The following is a 16,385-nucleotide window of genomic DNA, read 5'->3' as shown; positions in this document are numbered from 1 at the left end:
TGTGGAGAGCCTCTCCGGGGAGGCGGGGTGGCTGCCACACTGGCCCGCACCCGGGGAGAGGGGGCTGGGCACGTCCCAGGAGGTCCCCGCAGACGTGAGCTGCTGGGGTGAAGGGTTCCGGGGCCTTGGAGGGTGGTGAGGGCAGCCCAGGGCTGGAGTGTTCACAGGGGGCCGTGCCTCGGCCTTGGGGCTCCCCCACGCCCCGCGGGCTCCTGGGCTCCTGGCGCACGCGTTTGAGTGTGTAAGTTGTTCTGGCTTCAAGGACTCGCCACCCCCCAAAGGCTTGCCTAGTCAGCAGAATGGGGCACCGTCCTCCTTAGGCCTGGTTCGGCCCCTCCTTGGGAGCCATGGCGAGTCGGTGTCTGGTAATGTTGGGGTGCAGCTGCTTTACCCGGCAGCCTGCACCCCTAGTGCCATGGGTTCCCGTCAGTTGGGGGGAGTGGCCCGCCCGGTCCCTCAGCAGGGCGGCCTCGGAGCCCACGCCGTGGCGGGTGCCAGATAAGTGCGCTCGCGCAGCTTGGCCCCTGCCCCTGGGCTGCGGCCGTGTGACCAGGCACATGGGCTTCCGGCTTCCGGGGCTGTGCAGCAGCTCTGTGCACGGGCCCTCGGGTGCCACAGGACCCCCTGTCCCTGCACAGGGGTGGGCCTTCGTCCTCACGTCAGGTGTTCTAGACATTTGATGGGGGTGACTTCATCTCCCCGAATTTGTCTCCTCTGTGATGCAATTCCAGGGCCTCTGATGGTACCTCGGAGCGACCAAGGCTGTGTCCCCCTTCCTGGTCCCAGCACGGACAGCCAGACCCTGCCTGGCGCGCCTGAGCACACGTGGTCTCCCTGTTACTTCCAGAAAGAAAAGGGCCCAGAGCCCCTGCTGCTCATGTCCCCCGCTCGCCCTCCTGCCGCTACGGCAGAGGGACCCTCAGGAGAGGGTGAGACCCTGCTTTCCTTGAGAAGAAGCCCCTGAGGCCCTTCTAGGTGTGGGGTGGAGGGCTGTGCCTTGCCCCCCAGGCAGCTTGGCGGTAGTCGGAGCGCTGCTGGATGAAGCGTTCTGCTGGTGCCCATGGGCCCAGAGGTGGGCCTGCTTGGTGGTGTCGCCCAAGACTCTGGGCAGCCACGAGCATCTCCTGTGGTTCCCCCTGGTTTGGGAGCCTTACCGGCCTAGCCCCTCCACCTGGTTGGATGGCACTTCCCCACCGGCCTCCCAAGCAGGAAACCGAAGGCCACTCGTGGCCACGTGCCCTAGGGGCCCCGAGGTCCTCAGGCCTTCACCCCCCACGGGCCTGAGGGTCTCTTGGGGCATGGGCGGGGCCGTCGGGGTTGGGGTCTGCCCACTGAGGCGGAGGCCGAAAGTCACAGTCTGAGCTCCCCGCGGATGTGGGGAAAAGGGTGGTGGTGCCAGCACAGTGAGCTGGGCCCTACAGCACCCACGACCCCTGCAGCGCTGGGCTGCTTCGAGCCTCCTTCCACTGTGAGCCAGTCCAAGCTGGGATGATCGCCGCCCCCTTCCACGGGAATAGCCCTCCCTGTGACCCCGCCACACGCCATGCGCTTCCCCGCCTTCGCCCAGACTGGAGCATTTCCACTGCTAAACTTTCCCACCCACTGTGATAGGCTCTGCTCACTGGCGTCTGCCCCGGAAGGTGCCAGAGACTCCTCGATGGGATCCCCGCTTCCCACCTGGGGCTCCGTGTCGGCTGGGTAGGGCCAGAACACCTAAGTATCTCAGACCGGTGTTGGTTTCCGGGAGACAGGTCTACAGGGTGTGGCCGCACACGTGTCCCCCGGCCTCCTGCTGGGGCTTAACTACCCCTTCTCCCTGCAGGTACTGCTGGATACCCAGCCCCCGGCCCTCTGCCTCCCCATCCCACAGAGATTGAGGGTCCCCGCAGGCCATGCAGCTGTGCCAAGGTATGGAGCCCCTCCCCAGCAAGGACAGACAGGGCCCTCCCACCTAGCTCGTGCTTGTCCTCGGAGGCCCGACCTCAGGGCTCTGCTTCCGGAAGCTCTGGGGGTTTCCCGTGCCCACTGACACCTGAGAAGACGTTTGGAGTCCAGCCTTTCACCCTGACTCCCCTGGACGTGCTGGCTGGAGGGGAGGCAAGAGGTGTAGACACCTCCTCTGGGGCCACCAGTTTGCCAGGGCCCTGAGCACAGAGTGATGTCCACAGGCCGGCAGCTGCCTCCTGGAGGCAGGGGCCTCGGCTAGCCTGAGGGTCCCCAGCCCGGGGGCCCTGGGGCAGCAGCTCTTCCTGAGGAGTGTTTACCGTCACCAGCCAGCCTCTGCCCTCTCCAGAAGCTGCAAGGCCACGCACGTGGTAGGGAGCATTCTCCAGGCACACGGCGGTTTGCATTGGCTACGTCCTGTGTGCCCTGCTGAGGACCATAGGCACAGGAGGGGTGGCAGGTGTCCTTTACCTCTCCCTTGGGCCTCCCCCCACGTGCTGGGCCAGGGCCAGGGGCAGCCCCTGGAGCTGTGGTTGCAGAAAGGCCCTCCGGTGAGGCTGAGACCTGGCACTAGGGCCCTGGGGTCAGGTCCTTTGCCTGAGGACTGCGGGCTTTCTGGGGGACCTTTCAGTCACTCATTCACGCTGCAAACATCCCGAGCACATCGTGCCAGGCACCCAGGCCCAGAGGAGTACAGCAGCCCTGAGCCTTCCTGGGGGGTGCTGCGTGGGCCCGGAGAGGAAGGGGCTCCTACGGGGAGCTGATGGGGTCCAGGTCTTGAGCCAAGAACCCACTGAAGGGACAAGGGGCCCTTCCGAGTGCCCACACATGTCCCTGCTGCTCTTGCACCTGAGGCCCTGGGCGGAGATTCAGGGACACCTCCCCACCCCCACCTCCGCGCTCCAGGCTCAGCTGTCCCAATCTGGGGCGGCTTGGAGTGAGACTTTTCTCTCCGTGGTCAGGTCAGAGGAGGACCCTCTGTTAGCCATGGTGATTTTCAGCCTGAACTTCGTGAGTCCCTCACCCCCGGTTTAGGCCACCGCCAGGGACCCACAAAGGCCAGGCAGGCTCACTGACGGCCCGTGGATGCCACGGCCTGGCTGGGCGTCTGGGCCTAGCCGGCAGGCAGGCAGGACTGGGGCCTGTCCAGCAGGTGTGATGGGCTCTTACTGATAAACCGTGTGAGTTTTGTCTTGTAATTTTGAATGTTGATGCCTTTAGTGATGCCTTCTCTCCATAGGCCTCACGGCTCCCACGGCCCTGGTGTCCTGCCCTGGCTGACCCTCCTGCTGCTGACCTCTGCTGGCCAGCCCCAGGGGGCACTGCAGCCCAACCCCAGCCTGGCTCTCAAGCCCTCCTTTCTCACCACCCCCCCAGGGGCAGTCACGCTGTCTGTCACTGCCCCGTCCCCTGTGCTCCGGCCGCACCAGCCTTGCTGCCACTGTGGGGCTGCTTCTTGCGGGCAGCGCCCCCTGCCTTCCTGGGGATCCAGGCCGGTTCCCCTCGTCTGGGTGCAGAGTTCACCGTTGTCCTGCGGTACCTTCCCAGCCCTGCTGGCGACCCGCGGCCCTGGCCCTTGAGACCTTGAGATGGATGAGCCTCCGTCAAGCCCTGGAAAAGACCCGCTGAGAGAGGGTGAGGGTCCCCCAGCCAAGGACCCCAGCCATGCCAGCAGCCATCTTGTCCAGGGTCGGTGTTGGGGGCCTCCCAGGAGACCCCAGAAACGGTGGGCAGTTTGCATTGGCTACGTCCTGTGTGCTCTGTCGAGGACCATAGGCACGGGAGGGGTGACAGGTGTCCTCTACTGGGTCCCTGCCAGCCAGTGCTCCTTCCAGAGGCAGCACAGCACGGGGTCAGATTCGGCTTCAAGCCACCGGCTTTCAAAGCCTGGCCCAGCCCTTTGCCCACAGGGTGACCTCGCCTCTCTACACCCTTGGACTTTTTATTTGAAAAATGGGAGTAATAGTGCCAGCTTCTTTTACAAGAGTTCCATGAGGATCAAAGTAGAAAATGCTTGTATATAGTCTTGAAAACAGTGCCTGGCTTTCCGTGAATACTCAAATTCTTATTCGCTCACTTTTGCCAGTGTTCTTTACCCAGGGTCACACAGGTCCAATTGAGGGAAAAAGGGAAAAAGGACCAAAGTGGGGTAGGAAGACTTCAGACGGGAGGTGATGTCAGAATAGGGCTTTAAAGAATGAATAGGAGTTTGCCAGTAAGTCCAAAGGCAAAGTCTAGGGGATCTATTGAGAAGAGAGAGGGGCTACTTAAGACTGGTCCCTTCATTTCTTCATTTCTTTACTCAGCAAGCCTTTAGCAAACCCTTTCCTGTGGGGTTCCGGGGATACAAAGAGCACCCCACTAGCCAGGTAGAAACGGGTCTAGGGACAGACGGTGCTGAGCAGGGTGGTTAGGGCTGTGGTGGGGCTGCCCAGGGCGGGAGGGACACACACACTGCCCACCTGTGCCCGTTGCCCTCTGGCCCCAAGAACTGCCCCGGCTTCTCTGCCCAGCCCACGTCACCCAGGCTGGCAACCAGTCCCACCACAAAGAGGGGAGACAGGTGGTCAGACGGGGCAGAGCCCCACTGCTGCCCAGCCTGTACTGATGCGTTTACATTTCTCCCCATAAAATGTGAGCACGTTGGCCAGGAGGACGCTGTGTGTGGAGCACGTCACAGGGAGGCGAGTGTTGGCGGGTCCTCGCGGGCACCTGCTGCTTGAGCTGTGTCCCCCTCTGCGTGCACCTCTGCGCTCTCCCCCCTTCACCGCCCACCCCCCTCTCAGTGGCGCCGGGCCCTCCTTCCGTCCCACCCTGACTCCCTGTCTCCGGCTCTCCCTGGCGCCTGGCGCCTCGGCCCGTGTGCGTGGGGCGGGGCTGAGGCGGGGGCCGAGGCCTGGAGCCCACGCCTGGGGCGTGCGGTCAGCCCCGTCGGCCCGCCGCACACGGGGCTCCCGGCAGCGGGGTCTGCTGGCTGGGCTGGGGCGGGAGGCACGGCCGGCGCCTGGGCCACCGGTGTTGGGTCCGGCCCGCTCGCTGCAATATTGATGGCCCGTCAGGGCAGCCCTGATTCCTGCGCTTTCAGTTAAAAGGTTTCTGTTGTTGTAGCTTATGCAGTTGCTCTGTTGCTATGGAAACGTGACATCAAAATGACGTTTCCCGTTTAAAAGCTTTTAACTAAATTCCTGCCTGTCAGATGTAGGCCCCATTTTGAGCGCGGAGCTGCCTTCCAGGAGTGGGGCTCCCGCCCTGTGCGCAGGCCCCAGGCCCCGCCTGAGCTCTTTTAACCCCGCAGGTGCCTCCAGCATGGCGGCGGCCGAGGTGCCCGGCTACCTCGTGTCCCCGCAGACGGAGAAGCACCGGCGAGCCCGCAACTGGACGGACGCCGAGATGCGCGGCCTCATGCTCGTCTGGGAGGAGTTCTTCGACGAGCTGAAGCAGACCAAACGCAACGCCAAGGTGTACGAGAAGATGGCCAGCAAGCTGCTGGAGATGACGGGGGAACGCCGGCTGGGCGAGGAGATCAAGATCAAGATCACCAACATGACCTTCCAGTACAGGTGGGCCCCACGTGCCGCACGCCTGCGCGCCCCCCCGTGCTCCCTGCCCGGCGCTGGCCGCTGGGGGCCGCGGGGAGCCCCTCGGAGCTGAGTCGGGAAGGCCTCGTGTGGGCAGAGCCCAGCCAGTGAGATGGGGCCTGCACAAACCGTGTGCGCAGCCTCCCGTCGGAGGTGGGAAACTGAGGCCCAGCGAGGGCAGGGCTGGCACAATTCGCAGCATACCCCAGGCCCCTGCCTTGGGTGCCACGTGCAGGCGGCTCCCCCTTGGCCCACACGCACCCTCCCGCCGGGAGGGAGAATGCAGGCCGGCTGCCCAGGCGTGGCTCTGCTAAGTAGGGTGCCTGCCGTACAGACAGGGAAACCAAGGCCGGAGGTGAGAAGGAGGCTCAGCTCCCAGGCCTGCAAGTCCTGCCTGGTGCTGACACTCGGTCGTTTCCAGCAGCCGGCGGCTGGCCGCGGTCAGGGAGCAGGGTGCGTAGTAGGGCCGATGTTGGAGCCCTGGAGCTCCCAGAAGGGCCTCACCTGTGGGAGGGCCCTCACTTGTGGAAAGAAGCAGCGGGGACCCAGGCCTGGCCCTACCCCACTGTAGCCACCCTGCCCTGGCAGCCAGAAGGGAGTTGCTGAGTCAGGGCCACAGACAGGGTTCCTGGGCAGGGGAGGAGCTCTGGCATCCAGGGTGGGAGCGCGTCAGTCACTGCGTGCAGATGGCCGTGGGCAGGGCAGAGGTCACAGCCATGCAGAGGGCCTTCTTGGGTGAGGCTAAGGTCACAGGTGTGGAGTCGGTCATGGTCAAGGTGAGGGTCGTGGGCAGTCTGGGGTCTCCGGGGTGAGGGTCAACCTGGAACTGGGAGCCATGGGTGGAGAGTAGCAGTGAGGGGGGTGGGCGTCAGGCATATTGGGTGGGGGTGGGCCTGTCAGTGACCCTGGAAGGGGCCCTGTCCCAGGAAAACTTGGAGTGCACCAAGCTGCTCCCAGCCTTGGTCTCCTCCTGGCACTCCTCGTGGCTGCTATGAGCAGGGGAGCAGAGGTGCAGGCCATGCTGGGTGCAGACGGGGCCTGGGTTTGCCTTGGGCACCTCGAGAGGATCCTCGCTCCCAACAGTCGGCAAGGAGCCAACCCCTGCCCTCCTGACCTGCAGCTCCCAGCCCGTCTGGAGCCTGGGACGTGCAGAGGCCCCGCAGGGCCCCCGACAACTTCTCGTGGCCCTTGGAGGAGGGGGTCCAGAGCCTGGGTCTGTCTGAAGGTGCATTTCTGCCCACAGCCCCAGCTCCCAGGCAGGCCCAGGGGCCAGAAATGAGGCAGCCGCTAAGGGTCTGAAGACATCCGTCACAACATAAACGATGATAAATTCCAGCCACCAGCTCGTGGCGTGAGAGGGCTGAGTTGTCTGTAGACGTGTGTGTGTGTGTCTGTCTGTCCCTGCCTCCTCCGTTCACACAGTGCATCCCTCCGTGCCTGTGAGGGGGCTGCAGAGGTGAAGCCGGCTGTTTTACCAGCTTGCCATCTGACTCAGTAATCCATGGGCTCTGATTGGTGTCTGGCCGACTCATTCATTATTTATCCTGAAAGCCTTCTTCAGAGTCCCAGGGGAGGCATTCCTTTCCACTCCTGGGGGGGGGGGGTGGGTGTGCAGGGAGGCCACGAGAGATGAGGCAGCAGAGCAGGAGCCCGGGCCCTCCAGCAGGGCTCCCCTGCAGACCCTGCCGTCTGTTCCTGAGGGCGAGGGCTGCACGTGTGACACTTCAGTTTCCTGTTCCCTGAGGGGGAAACTGAGGCCTAGAGCAGAGAGGGGACTTGCCCAAGGCCACACAGCCCTTAATAGGCTGATGCTTTGATTGGTTGACTAGTTCTTTATCTGTCTCCTCTTACCCCTACCCAAAGAGCCTCCCCTACCAAAGTCTTCTCTTATTTTTTCACTGTAGCTCTTTGCATATTAAGGTTGTCAGGCTAAGGAAGCCCGAGGGGGTGCCTGGGTTCCATGGAGCATGGTCTCTTGGAATACCATTCAGGGGCCTCCTGTGCGGGGCGGGGGCAGGCCTTCCCTCATTGCTCCAAGGAGCAGCCTGGCTTGAGTGGTCAGAACAAGCATAGGGGGGCTTCCAGATGGGCTAGAGGCTGGGTGTGGGCCCAAGCACAGTTATCCACTTCCTGCGCCTGGAGTCTGTGCAGGCCTCCAGGGTGATGGACAGTAGTCCTGGGGTTGGGAGACGGAGCAGCCATGCCTCCCTCGGTGGCCTGTCCCTGGCTTTCTACCCAGGACATTCTGTATGCTGCTCCCAAGGCCACCTCCTGTAGCTGGCCTCTGCTCGCTGCCCTGAGCCACAGACCCCCTGGCCGTGTCCCACTGTGCCTATTTGCTGCTCGTTCAGAGGGTCAGCTCTATTTCAAAGACCAATGTGACCAGGGACCACACCCTGGCAGGAACCCTATGTCAGGAGACAGGAACCATCTGGCTACAGAGGTCCCTGTAGCCTGAGGGCCTCCCTACTTGGGAGGAGCATGGGGTAGGAATGTGGGGGCCACAGACTAAGGCTGGGTCTGATGGGGCAGACAGGAACACCTCCCCTCCACCCCCTCCCAAGTTATGGACTCCTTCCTGGCCTGGCCAAGGCTGCCCAGCTCTCCTGCAGCTGTGCCTCCCCATCCCCGACCTCCCAGAATTCAGCCAAGGCCTGGGGACCTGCAAGGCCTATCTGCAGGAAAGGATAGGACGCAGGGCTGGGCAGGGCTCCAGCCCATGGTAGGCAGAGCTGTGCTGTGCACACCCTTGGGCCTGGGGTCTAAGTAGGGTTGGGGGGTGTCAGGCCCAGCCCTACTGCCCCCTGATATCTTCAGCCAAGAATGTTATCTAGTCGGCTTGCTGTTTGCCAGGAGCTGGGCATTTCCTTATTAAATCCTCCCTACAGCTTGTGAGGAGTTTACTTTGCTCATCCCCATCTTACTGATGTGAAAATGGAGGCTCAGAGAGGTTAATGGACCTGCCCAAGGTCACACTGCAGAGTGGTGGAGATGAGACGCAGCTCAGGTCTATTGGACGCTGCAGACTGTGCTCTCCGGTTCCCCCTTCTGAGACGTCCTCTTTAGGAACACACGCGTCTCACGTCATGATGTTTTACGTTTATATTATATGACACTTTGTTCCTATGTTTGCATACTTTATTATCTCTCGCAGGCTAACTACTTAAGAACAGCATTTGTTCACTGTAGGGAGCTTAGAAACTACAGAAGCGCAGGGAGAGGAACGGTACCAAACAGCCCAAGGCCCCAGCACTCATACGACCTCGCTTACATCTGGGGCGCGTGCTTCCTGTTAGCACCCACGGCAGGGTAGTCCCCCGGCCTGCCTTCTCTCCAAGTCTAATGTCTCCTTGGCCCTGGAGCCTGGCCAGTTTTTCTGGGGAGGCTGTCTGGCCACGAGTGGCTCCCCCTCATGCCCCGTGGCCCCCGGGGCCCCAGCGCCCCCCGAGCACCCCTCTGTCGGGGGCCGGGCAGGACGGGCCGGGAGCAGCTCCGTTTCTCACCCTTGGCTCTTGTGTCTCTCGTTTCAGGAAATTAAAATGCATGACAGATAGCGAGTCCGTCCCGCCCGACTGGCCCTATTACCTAGCCATTGATAGGATTCTGGCCAAGGTCCCCGAGTCCTGTGATGGCAAACTGCCGGACAGCCAGCAGCCGGGGCCCTCCACGTCCCAGACCGAGGCGTCCCTGTCGCCGTCTGCTAAATCCACCCCTCTGTACTTACCGTATAACCAGTGCTCCTACGAAGGCCGCTTCCAGGATGATCGCTCCGACACCTCCTCCAGCTTACTGTCCCTTAAGTTCAGGTAGTGTGTGTCTTCCTTCCCCGCCCCCACCACCAGCAGGGGCCAGAGAAGGGGCCGGGTGCCGTGAGGGCCGGCTGATCTTCCGCCGCAGGGGACTAGGTGGTATGCAAGTGCCTCCCGGGCCAGAGAGGCTTCAGACCAGGCTGGCCTTAGACAGGGAGGCCTCAGGCAGGGAGGGCTCAGATGGGGAGGACTCAGGCAGAGAGGCTGGCCTCAGACGGGGAGGCTGACCTCAGACGGGGAGGCTGACCTAAGATGGGGAGGCTGGCCTCAGACGGGGAGGACTCAGGCAAGGAGGCTGGCCTCAGACAGGGAGGCTGACCTCAGACGGGGAGGCCTCAGGCAGGGAGGCTGGCCTCAGACGGGGAGGCTGGCCTCAGACGAGGAAGCTGGCCTCAGACGGGGAGGCTGGCATCAGACGGGGAGGCTGGCCTCAGACAGGCTGACCTCAGACGGGGAGGCCTCAGACAGGGAGGCTGGCCTCAGATGGGGAGGCTGGCCTCAGATGGGGAGGCCTCAGGCAGGGAGGCTGGCCTCAGACGGGGAGGCTGACCTAAGACGGGGAGGCTGGCCTCAGACGGGGAGGCCTCAGACAGGGAGGCTGGCCTCAGACAGGGAGGCCTCAGACAGGGAGGCTGACCTCAGACGGGGAGGCTGGCCTCAGATGGGGAGGCTGGCATCAGACGGGGAGGCTGGCCTCAGACGGGGAGGCTGACCTCAGACGGGGAGGCTGGCCTCAGATGGGGAGGCTGGCATCAGATGGGGAGGCTGTCCTCAGACGGGGAGGACTCAGGCAGGGAGGCTAGCCTCAGACGGGGAGGCTGGCCTCAGATGGGGAAGCCTCAGGCAGGGAGGGCTCAGATGGGGAGGACTCAGGCAGAGAGGCTGGCCTCCAATGAGGAGGACTCAGACAGGGAAGCTGGCCTCAGACGGGGAGGCCTCAGACAAGGAGCCTGGCCTCAGACAGGGAGGCCTCAACAGGGAGGCTGGCCTCAGACGGGGAGGCTGGCCCCAGGCGGGGAGGCTGACCTCAGATGGGGAGGGCTCAGACGGGGAGGACTCCAGCAGGGAGGCTGACCTCAGACGGGGAAGCCTCAGACCAGAGAGGCTTCAGACCAGGCCAGCCTCAGATGGGGAGGCCTTAGATGGGGAGGCCTCAGACCGGGCTGGCCTCAGACAGGAGGCCTCGCACAGGGAAGTGTCAGACAGGGAGGCAGTTGGTACTGAAGTACAGGCCGTCCTGTCCATAGTCTGGGTTCATCTGGCTCCATCAATTTCTAGCTGTGTGGAAAGTCCTTGACCTCTCTGGGCCTCAGTCTCCCTTTGTAAAATGGGGATAAATCAGTACTTTCTCCGAGGATGGCTGTGAGTGTCAGAAGAGAGAACAGATTCAGGTGTGGGGCCTGGCACATGGAGGGAGACCAAGTGCCCTCCAGTTTCTGGCTTCCGGGCTTTCCCTCACCCCCAAGCAGACCCTGCCCTGGGGTCTCCTCCCTATCCTCGCCAGGCTGGCTGGTCTTCTCAGAACCAGGGAGGGGTATTGGGCTGAGCCTCCAGAATGTGCTCAGAAGCTGGTTCAGCGGGCATGCCTGTCCCCTCTGCTGTCCATCACAGACTTCCTGCTTGGCCAGCACTGGCCACGTGAGCCTGCCCTCGAGATGCCCACAGGAGGCTGGGGGACCAGAGGAGGGGACATTTGGTTGGGGTGGGCTCTCACGAGTGGATAGGAGTTGGCCAGTTGGGGAAGAAAACAGGAGGAGTGTAGGTTTGAGTTATGGCCCTGCCTCTCCCCTCAGCCCTGGCCTTGGCCTTCAGGTCTGCCCATCAGGGGTGATGGGAGGAGGCAACTCTTCAGTTGGTCCGGGGTCCCTTCCCTGGAGGGAACTTCTCAGCAAAGACCCCAGACAAAAATGCCTTTGTGGATAGCCAGACAGAATCAGTTGGGAAACCTGAGATTTTTGGCCCATGTTTCCACGGAATGACCCCAGTTCCCAGATTCCCTACTGCCCCAGACACTGCCCCTAATTTCTAATTAGGGCTGGGACGTGGGGACCGCTTCCTCGCCCCTGAGGTCTGCTGGGGCATCGCTCTGCTGAGGAGCATGGGGCCCCGGCTAGGGGACCAGCAAGGCCCTAGGGACGGGTGGGGTTGGGCCAGTTCAGCCAGGGATGCTTGCCTCCCCTGGCGGAGGGCGCAGGGCACGGCCGTGGTCACCTTCACCTCCCTGTGCGCTGGAGGCTCCAGTGCCAGGCTTCCCGGGAGAAGCCACCCTGCCCACAGCCCCTCCGGCCCTGCCTTCCTCGTCTCTCGCCCCTCCCACCCCCCTCTGCCACCCCGTGTGGCCTCTACCCCTGAGCCCCATACCAGGCCCGCACCCCCTCCCGCCCTGCCTTCCTCATCTCTCGCCCCTCCCCCCCCCCCCCCCCCGCCCCGTGTGGCCTCTACCCCTGAGCCCCATACCAGGCCCGCACCCCCTCCCGCCCTGCCTTCCTCGTCTGTCGCGCCCCCCCCCCCCGCCACCCCGTGTGGCCTCTACCCCTGGGCCCCATACCAGGCCCGCACCCCCTCTCGCCCTGCCTTCCTCATCTCTCGCCCCTCCCCCCCCCCCCCCCGCCCCGTGTGGCCTCTACCCCTGAGCCCCATACCAGGCCCGCACCCCCTCCCGCCCTGCCTTCCTCTGGGGTCTGTCGCGCCCCCCCCCGCCCCCCGCCACCCCGTGTGGCCTCTACCCCTGGGCCCCATACCAGGCCCGCACCCCCTCTCGCCCTGCCTTCCTCATCTCTCGCCCCCCCCCCCCCCCGCCCCATGTGGCCTCTACCCCTGAGCCCCATACCAGGCCCGCACCCCCTCCCGCCCTGCCTTCCTCGTCTGTCGCCACCCCGTGTGGCCTCTACCCCTGGGCCCCATACCAGGCCCGCACCCCCCACCCACCCAGGCTGGGACTCGGGTCACTGGCTGTGCCCACGGCCCCTTGCTGTCCCTGCGGGCGGGCTCCGGCCCCTCCTCGCGAGCTGCACGGGGCGGCCCCAGGCGGGTGCGCGGCTCAGCCCCCCTCGGGGCCTCCTCCGTGGCCGCCTGTCCGCGAGGCGGTGGGGGGGAGGGGCGGGCGGGCGGGCGGGGCCCCTGGTGCCCGGAGCGCGCGGCCCGCCGTCCACACGCTGGCGCTGTCCCTCCAGGTCGGACGCGCGGCCCGGGAAGAAGCGCAAGGTGCAGAACTGCCACCTGCGGAAGAAGAAGCTGCGGCTGCTGGAGGCCATGCTGGAGGAGCAGCGCCGGCTGAGCCGCGCCGTGGAGGACGCGTGCCAGGAGGTGCGCCGCGTGCTGGACCGCCAGAACCTGCTGCAGGTGCAGGGCCTGCAGCTGCAGGAGCGCATGATGAGCCTGCTGGAGAAGATGATCGCCAAGTCCGGCGTCTAGGCCGCCCGGCCCGCGGGGAGCGCCCCGGGGCTGCCCCTGGCTCGGACGGACGCGGGCCGGCCCCCCGGTGAGAACCTCCCGGAGGCTGTCCTCCCGTACGGTCACTGTCGGTGGCCCTTGACACGGCTTTGGGTATTACACGTGGGGTCTCGTTCCTGCCGGAAGTCATTTCCACAGCTCGCGCGGAGCACGCCAGGCCGGTCGACTGCAAAACCGAAGCCAAGGGAAGCGGCTTAGTGGCGGCTTTGTGCCCGGGACGGAACCTCTCCAAGGGGCGACGGCTGTCCTCGCGCTCACGGGGTCTGCTGCCCACCTCCTAGGATGGGCTCCGACGGTGGAGCCGACCCCAGACGGCCGCTGCATCCCTCTTCCCCGGGGCGTCAGGCCTCCCCGTGAGGACGCCGGCGAAGCAATGACGGCTGTCCACGTGCACCACGCCGCCCGGTTTTCCAGGCCCAGGGATGTCGTGCTGACGGGGCGGAGCCCGGGCCTCAGGCACTCGCGCTCCAGCCGGGGAGGCAAACGAGTGAAGACGGGAAGGACGGGAGAGCGGGTTGTGGTCAGCGCTGGACGGGAAAGGCTGGCCCCGAGCGTGAGGAGCTGTGGCGCCCCAACCACCAGCGGGAGCAACCAGATTCCAGGAGCCCCGGACCGCGCGACTGGGCCGCAGAGGCACGGGGAGCTTTCGCGTGCCGTGCTGGCTGTGGTGCTCTGGGTCCGGACCCGCGGTGCAGGGACGAGCTGGGGGTGGCGGGGTCCAGAGCTGCAACGTAGAGCTCACCTCCCCTGCCTCTGCCCTTTCACCAGCAGGAAAACCTGTCCAGACGCTTCTCTGCTGAATTGCTCCTAAGTCTTGTTGGCTCCTTGGGCTTTTGGTCCCTGGCTGCACAGGGTGCTGGGCACAGGACCGTCTGGTTCACCCCTGGGACCAGCCTGTCGCTGCCCACACAACAGGGCTCTGAGGAGACGTGGCAGGTGGGTTAGGGCAAGTGCTGTGGTTTCCCTTACGGTCTAGAAAAGCTCCTTCTGGCTGCTCCTGGGCAGACGGGTGGGGTGGGGGCCGAAAGCAGAGGTCCTGCCAGGAGGCTGTCACCATGACTTCGGTGTGACAGTGACCAGCTTATCTGAAGTCAGCCACCCGTGGCCGCCCGCGTGGTGCAGAGGCCAGCCCTCGGCCTGGCTGCGGTGAGGGAGACGCTGGGTGTTCTGTGGAGCCCAGAGGGCAGAGCCAGACTGGCAGGACGCCCCCTGCTCAGCCGCCTCGGGGACCTCCCCGGAGTGCGCGTGCCGTGGACTCAAACCATATTGCTTTGGTACTGAAGGCAGCGGTCTGGCGAACGTTCACAGGCGGCTCTGCTGAAGCGCAGACTTGCCAGTTCGCACGGTGTCTGCGTTCCCACCAAGGCCGGTTCGGCTACCGGCGTGACGTCGCTGGACCCACGTGGGAGAGATCCACACAGAGCAGGCCCCGGCACCCCGCGGCAGAGGAGAACCTGGGGGGTCTCATGCTGAAGACCTGAGTGGGGGGCATGCCCACCGGAACCCACCAGTCTCTGAGACGAGATCCTGCCGCGAGAACTCAGCTGTTTCGCAAACACCGAGGACAGAACCCCGTCAGAGCGGCCGTGCCAGAGGGGCGCCCGAGGTGGCCACAAAGTTAGGCGGGAGGTCCCTCCCCTTACACGTCTTTGCTTTGCTGGCACCGTGGTTGTGGCGTGTCGGCGTGTGGGTAACTGCGGGGCAGCAGGCGCAGTTCTGCATTTGTGTTTAGAGATAATTTGCACTTTTTCCCAGCTCCCTCTCTGAGTGGGGGGTCAGTGCTGTTTCTGTGTCTTGCCGAGTGGGCACTGCCCACCTGTCCCGTGGGCTGGAGCGGAATCCGGACGGTCAGCGGAACTCAGCTGTAGGACCGCGTGGGCCGCGCCCTTCCTGGACAGCGTGTCCTCGGCGAGTTTCTGATTTGTTCTGTAGTTACTGGTCCGTGAAGGGGGGGAAAGTGGCCGTATCGGTAAACGCTAAGCTATTTGATAAGATTCAGCGAAACAACATGTTAACACTGAAAACAAGTCAGGAACCAGGAACTAATAACTAACTGTTATTAGTTAGCGTTGATGTTGATAGCTGATGCATTAAGACAAATGGGCAGGATGAGAGATGAAACGAAGAAATGAAAATTACCTTATTTTCAGGTGAGATCTTCGTATGCCCAGAAAGCCAAACATACAGATCAGGAGCTCTGTAAACTACCCTGACCCTGTGGCATCCGAGACTGGAGCATTCCATGCACGGTCATGACTGAGAACTACAGGGAATCTGTGAGTGAGTTTAACCAGAAAGGTGCAGGATCGACAGGAAGAAAACTGCGATTTATTGTTAAATCTGAAACGGTTCCTGAGCATGTGGGGAAACGGCATACTCCTCCAAGTTCCAGAATAAAGTGTCATCACTTTGTTAGTATAATTCCAACTATATTTTCAATAACGTTATGGTTTTCTCTTTGTTTTGAAATGGAAGGAAATAGTTTTGAGCTCATATGAAAACCGAGAGGGGCAAAGGGCCTGAGGCCAAAGACGGTGAGGAGGCGTGCTCGGCCTCATGTAGCGCCAGGTAATGCGGAATAAAACCGGAGTGAGCCTTCCATTAGTGGTTGAAGCTGGGAAAACGTGGGGACGTGGAGACGCACACCCTGGCAGGGGCAGTGGGAACTGGTACAAATGCTCGGGAGCAGCTGGGCCTCACCCCGCACAGCTGAGGCCACGCAGGCCTGCCGCGGCCCCAGCGCTCTCAGGGGCCCTCCGCGCACGCCAGGGATTGAAGGCCTCAGAGCTTCTGTCCGCGTGCCTTCTAACCGCCAGCATTAACACCCCATAGATGACCTTATGAGAAATTAGACCTGAGACTTAAAAGATCTTAGTCCTTTCAAGATAACAATAAACCCATGACATGCTAACATAAATAACAATCGCGGGAAAAATGTATTTTCCAAAACAAAAGGTTTTAGCGTTTTCCAAAACAAAAGAGTGGCGTTGTGTCACATACCCTCAAATATCCGGCCTGAGAGAAGCCAGCTCCACACTCAGTCTGCTGCGGGATGTGGCTCGGCTGTAAGTGTGCAAGTGTCTGTGCAAAATCCAGGGTCACACGGATAGGTGTTTGAAAAAGCAAGAGATCTTCTTCTTGTTTTTTTGTTTTTTTTTTTTGTAAGTTTATTTATTTTGAGAGAGAGAGAGAGAGAGCATGAGTAGAGGAGGGGCAGAGAGAGAGAATCGCAAGCAGGCCCTGCGCTGTCCGCGCAGAGCCCGATCGGGGCTCGAACCCACAAACCGTGAGATCATGACCTGAGCCGAAACCAAAAGTCAGACGCTCAACTGGCTGAGCCCCCCAGGCGACCAATAAAAACGACGGATCTTCTAATAACGTGTATGGATCACGCGGACATTCTTTCCCGGCAGGACCCCCACAGGCTTGTTGAGACGTGGAATCAGCCTATCACGAGCCGGCAGAGCTGTGTCGCAGCAGCAGCCATCCGTCCGTCTCGCGCTTTGGCGGATTGTCATTCGCCGGGCTTCTGGAACACCGTGCGTTAGGCATTTGGAAAAGACTGGTTCACCGAGTTATGCCCATCTTCTTCGCCGACCCA

The 16,385-nt window shown here is 62.8% G+C and overlaps 1 protein-coding gene across 2 annotated transcripts; it reads left to right on the top strand.

Annotated features, from left to right (window-relative positions):
* The first annotated feature begins 40 nt into the window (after positions 1-40).
* MSANTD1 (Myb/SANT DNA binding domain containing 1) lies at positions 41-12,793 on the top strand. 2 transcript variants are annotated; one of them, XM_019453827.2, is made up of 5 exons: positions 68-929; positions 1,823-3,579; positions 5,240-5,504; positions 9,053-9,328; positions 12,505-12,793. In XM_019453827.2, exons 2-5 carry the CDS (start codon positions 3,534-3,536, stop codon positions 12,743-12,745), a joined length of 828 nt encoding a protein of 275 aa, XP_019309372.1. In that variant the 5' UTR covers positions 68-929; positions 1,823-3,533; the 3' UTR covers positions 12,746-12,793. The 2 variants fall into 2 exon arrangements, with proteins under 2 accessions (XP_019309373.2, XP_019309372.1); XM_019453828.2 differs by lacking the exons at positions 5,240-5,504; positions 9,053-9,328; positions 12,505-12,793 and having other exon boundaries at positions 41-929; positions 1,823-1,908; positions 3,185-3,536.
* Positions 12,794-16,385: the final 3,592 nt, after the last annotated feature.

Source organism: Panthera pardus, unplaced genomic scaffold (genome assembly GCF_024362965.1).
Source record: "Panthera pardus isolate Hobbes unplaced genomic scaffold, ASM2436296v1 HiC_scaffold_13, whole genome shotgun sequence".
NCBI lineage: Eukaryota > Metazoa > Chordata > Mammalia > Carnivora > Felidae > Panthera > Panthera pardus.
Note: the sequence above shows the minus strand (reverse complement) of the source record. Positions and strands in the feature narration are given on the sequence as shown.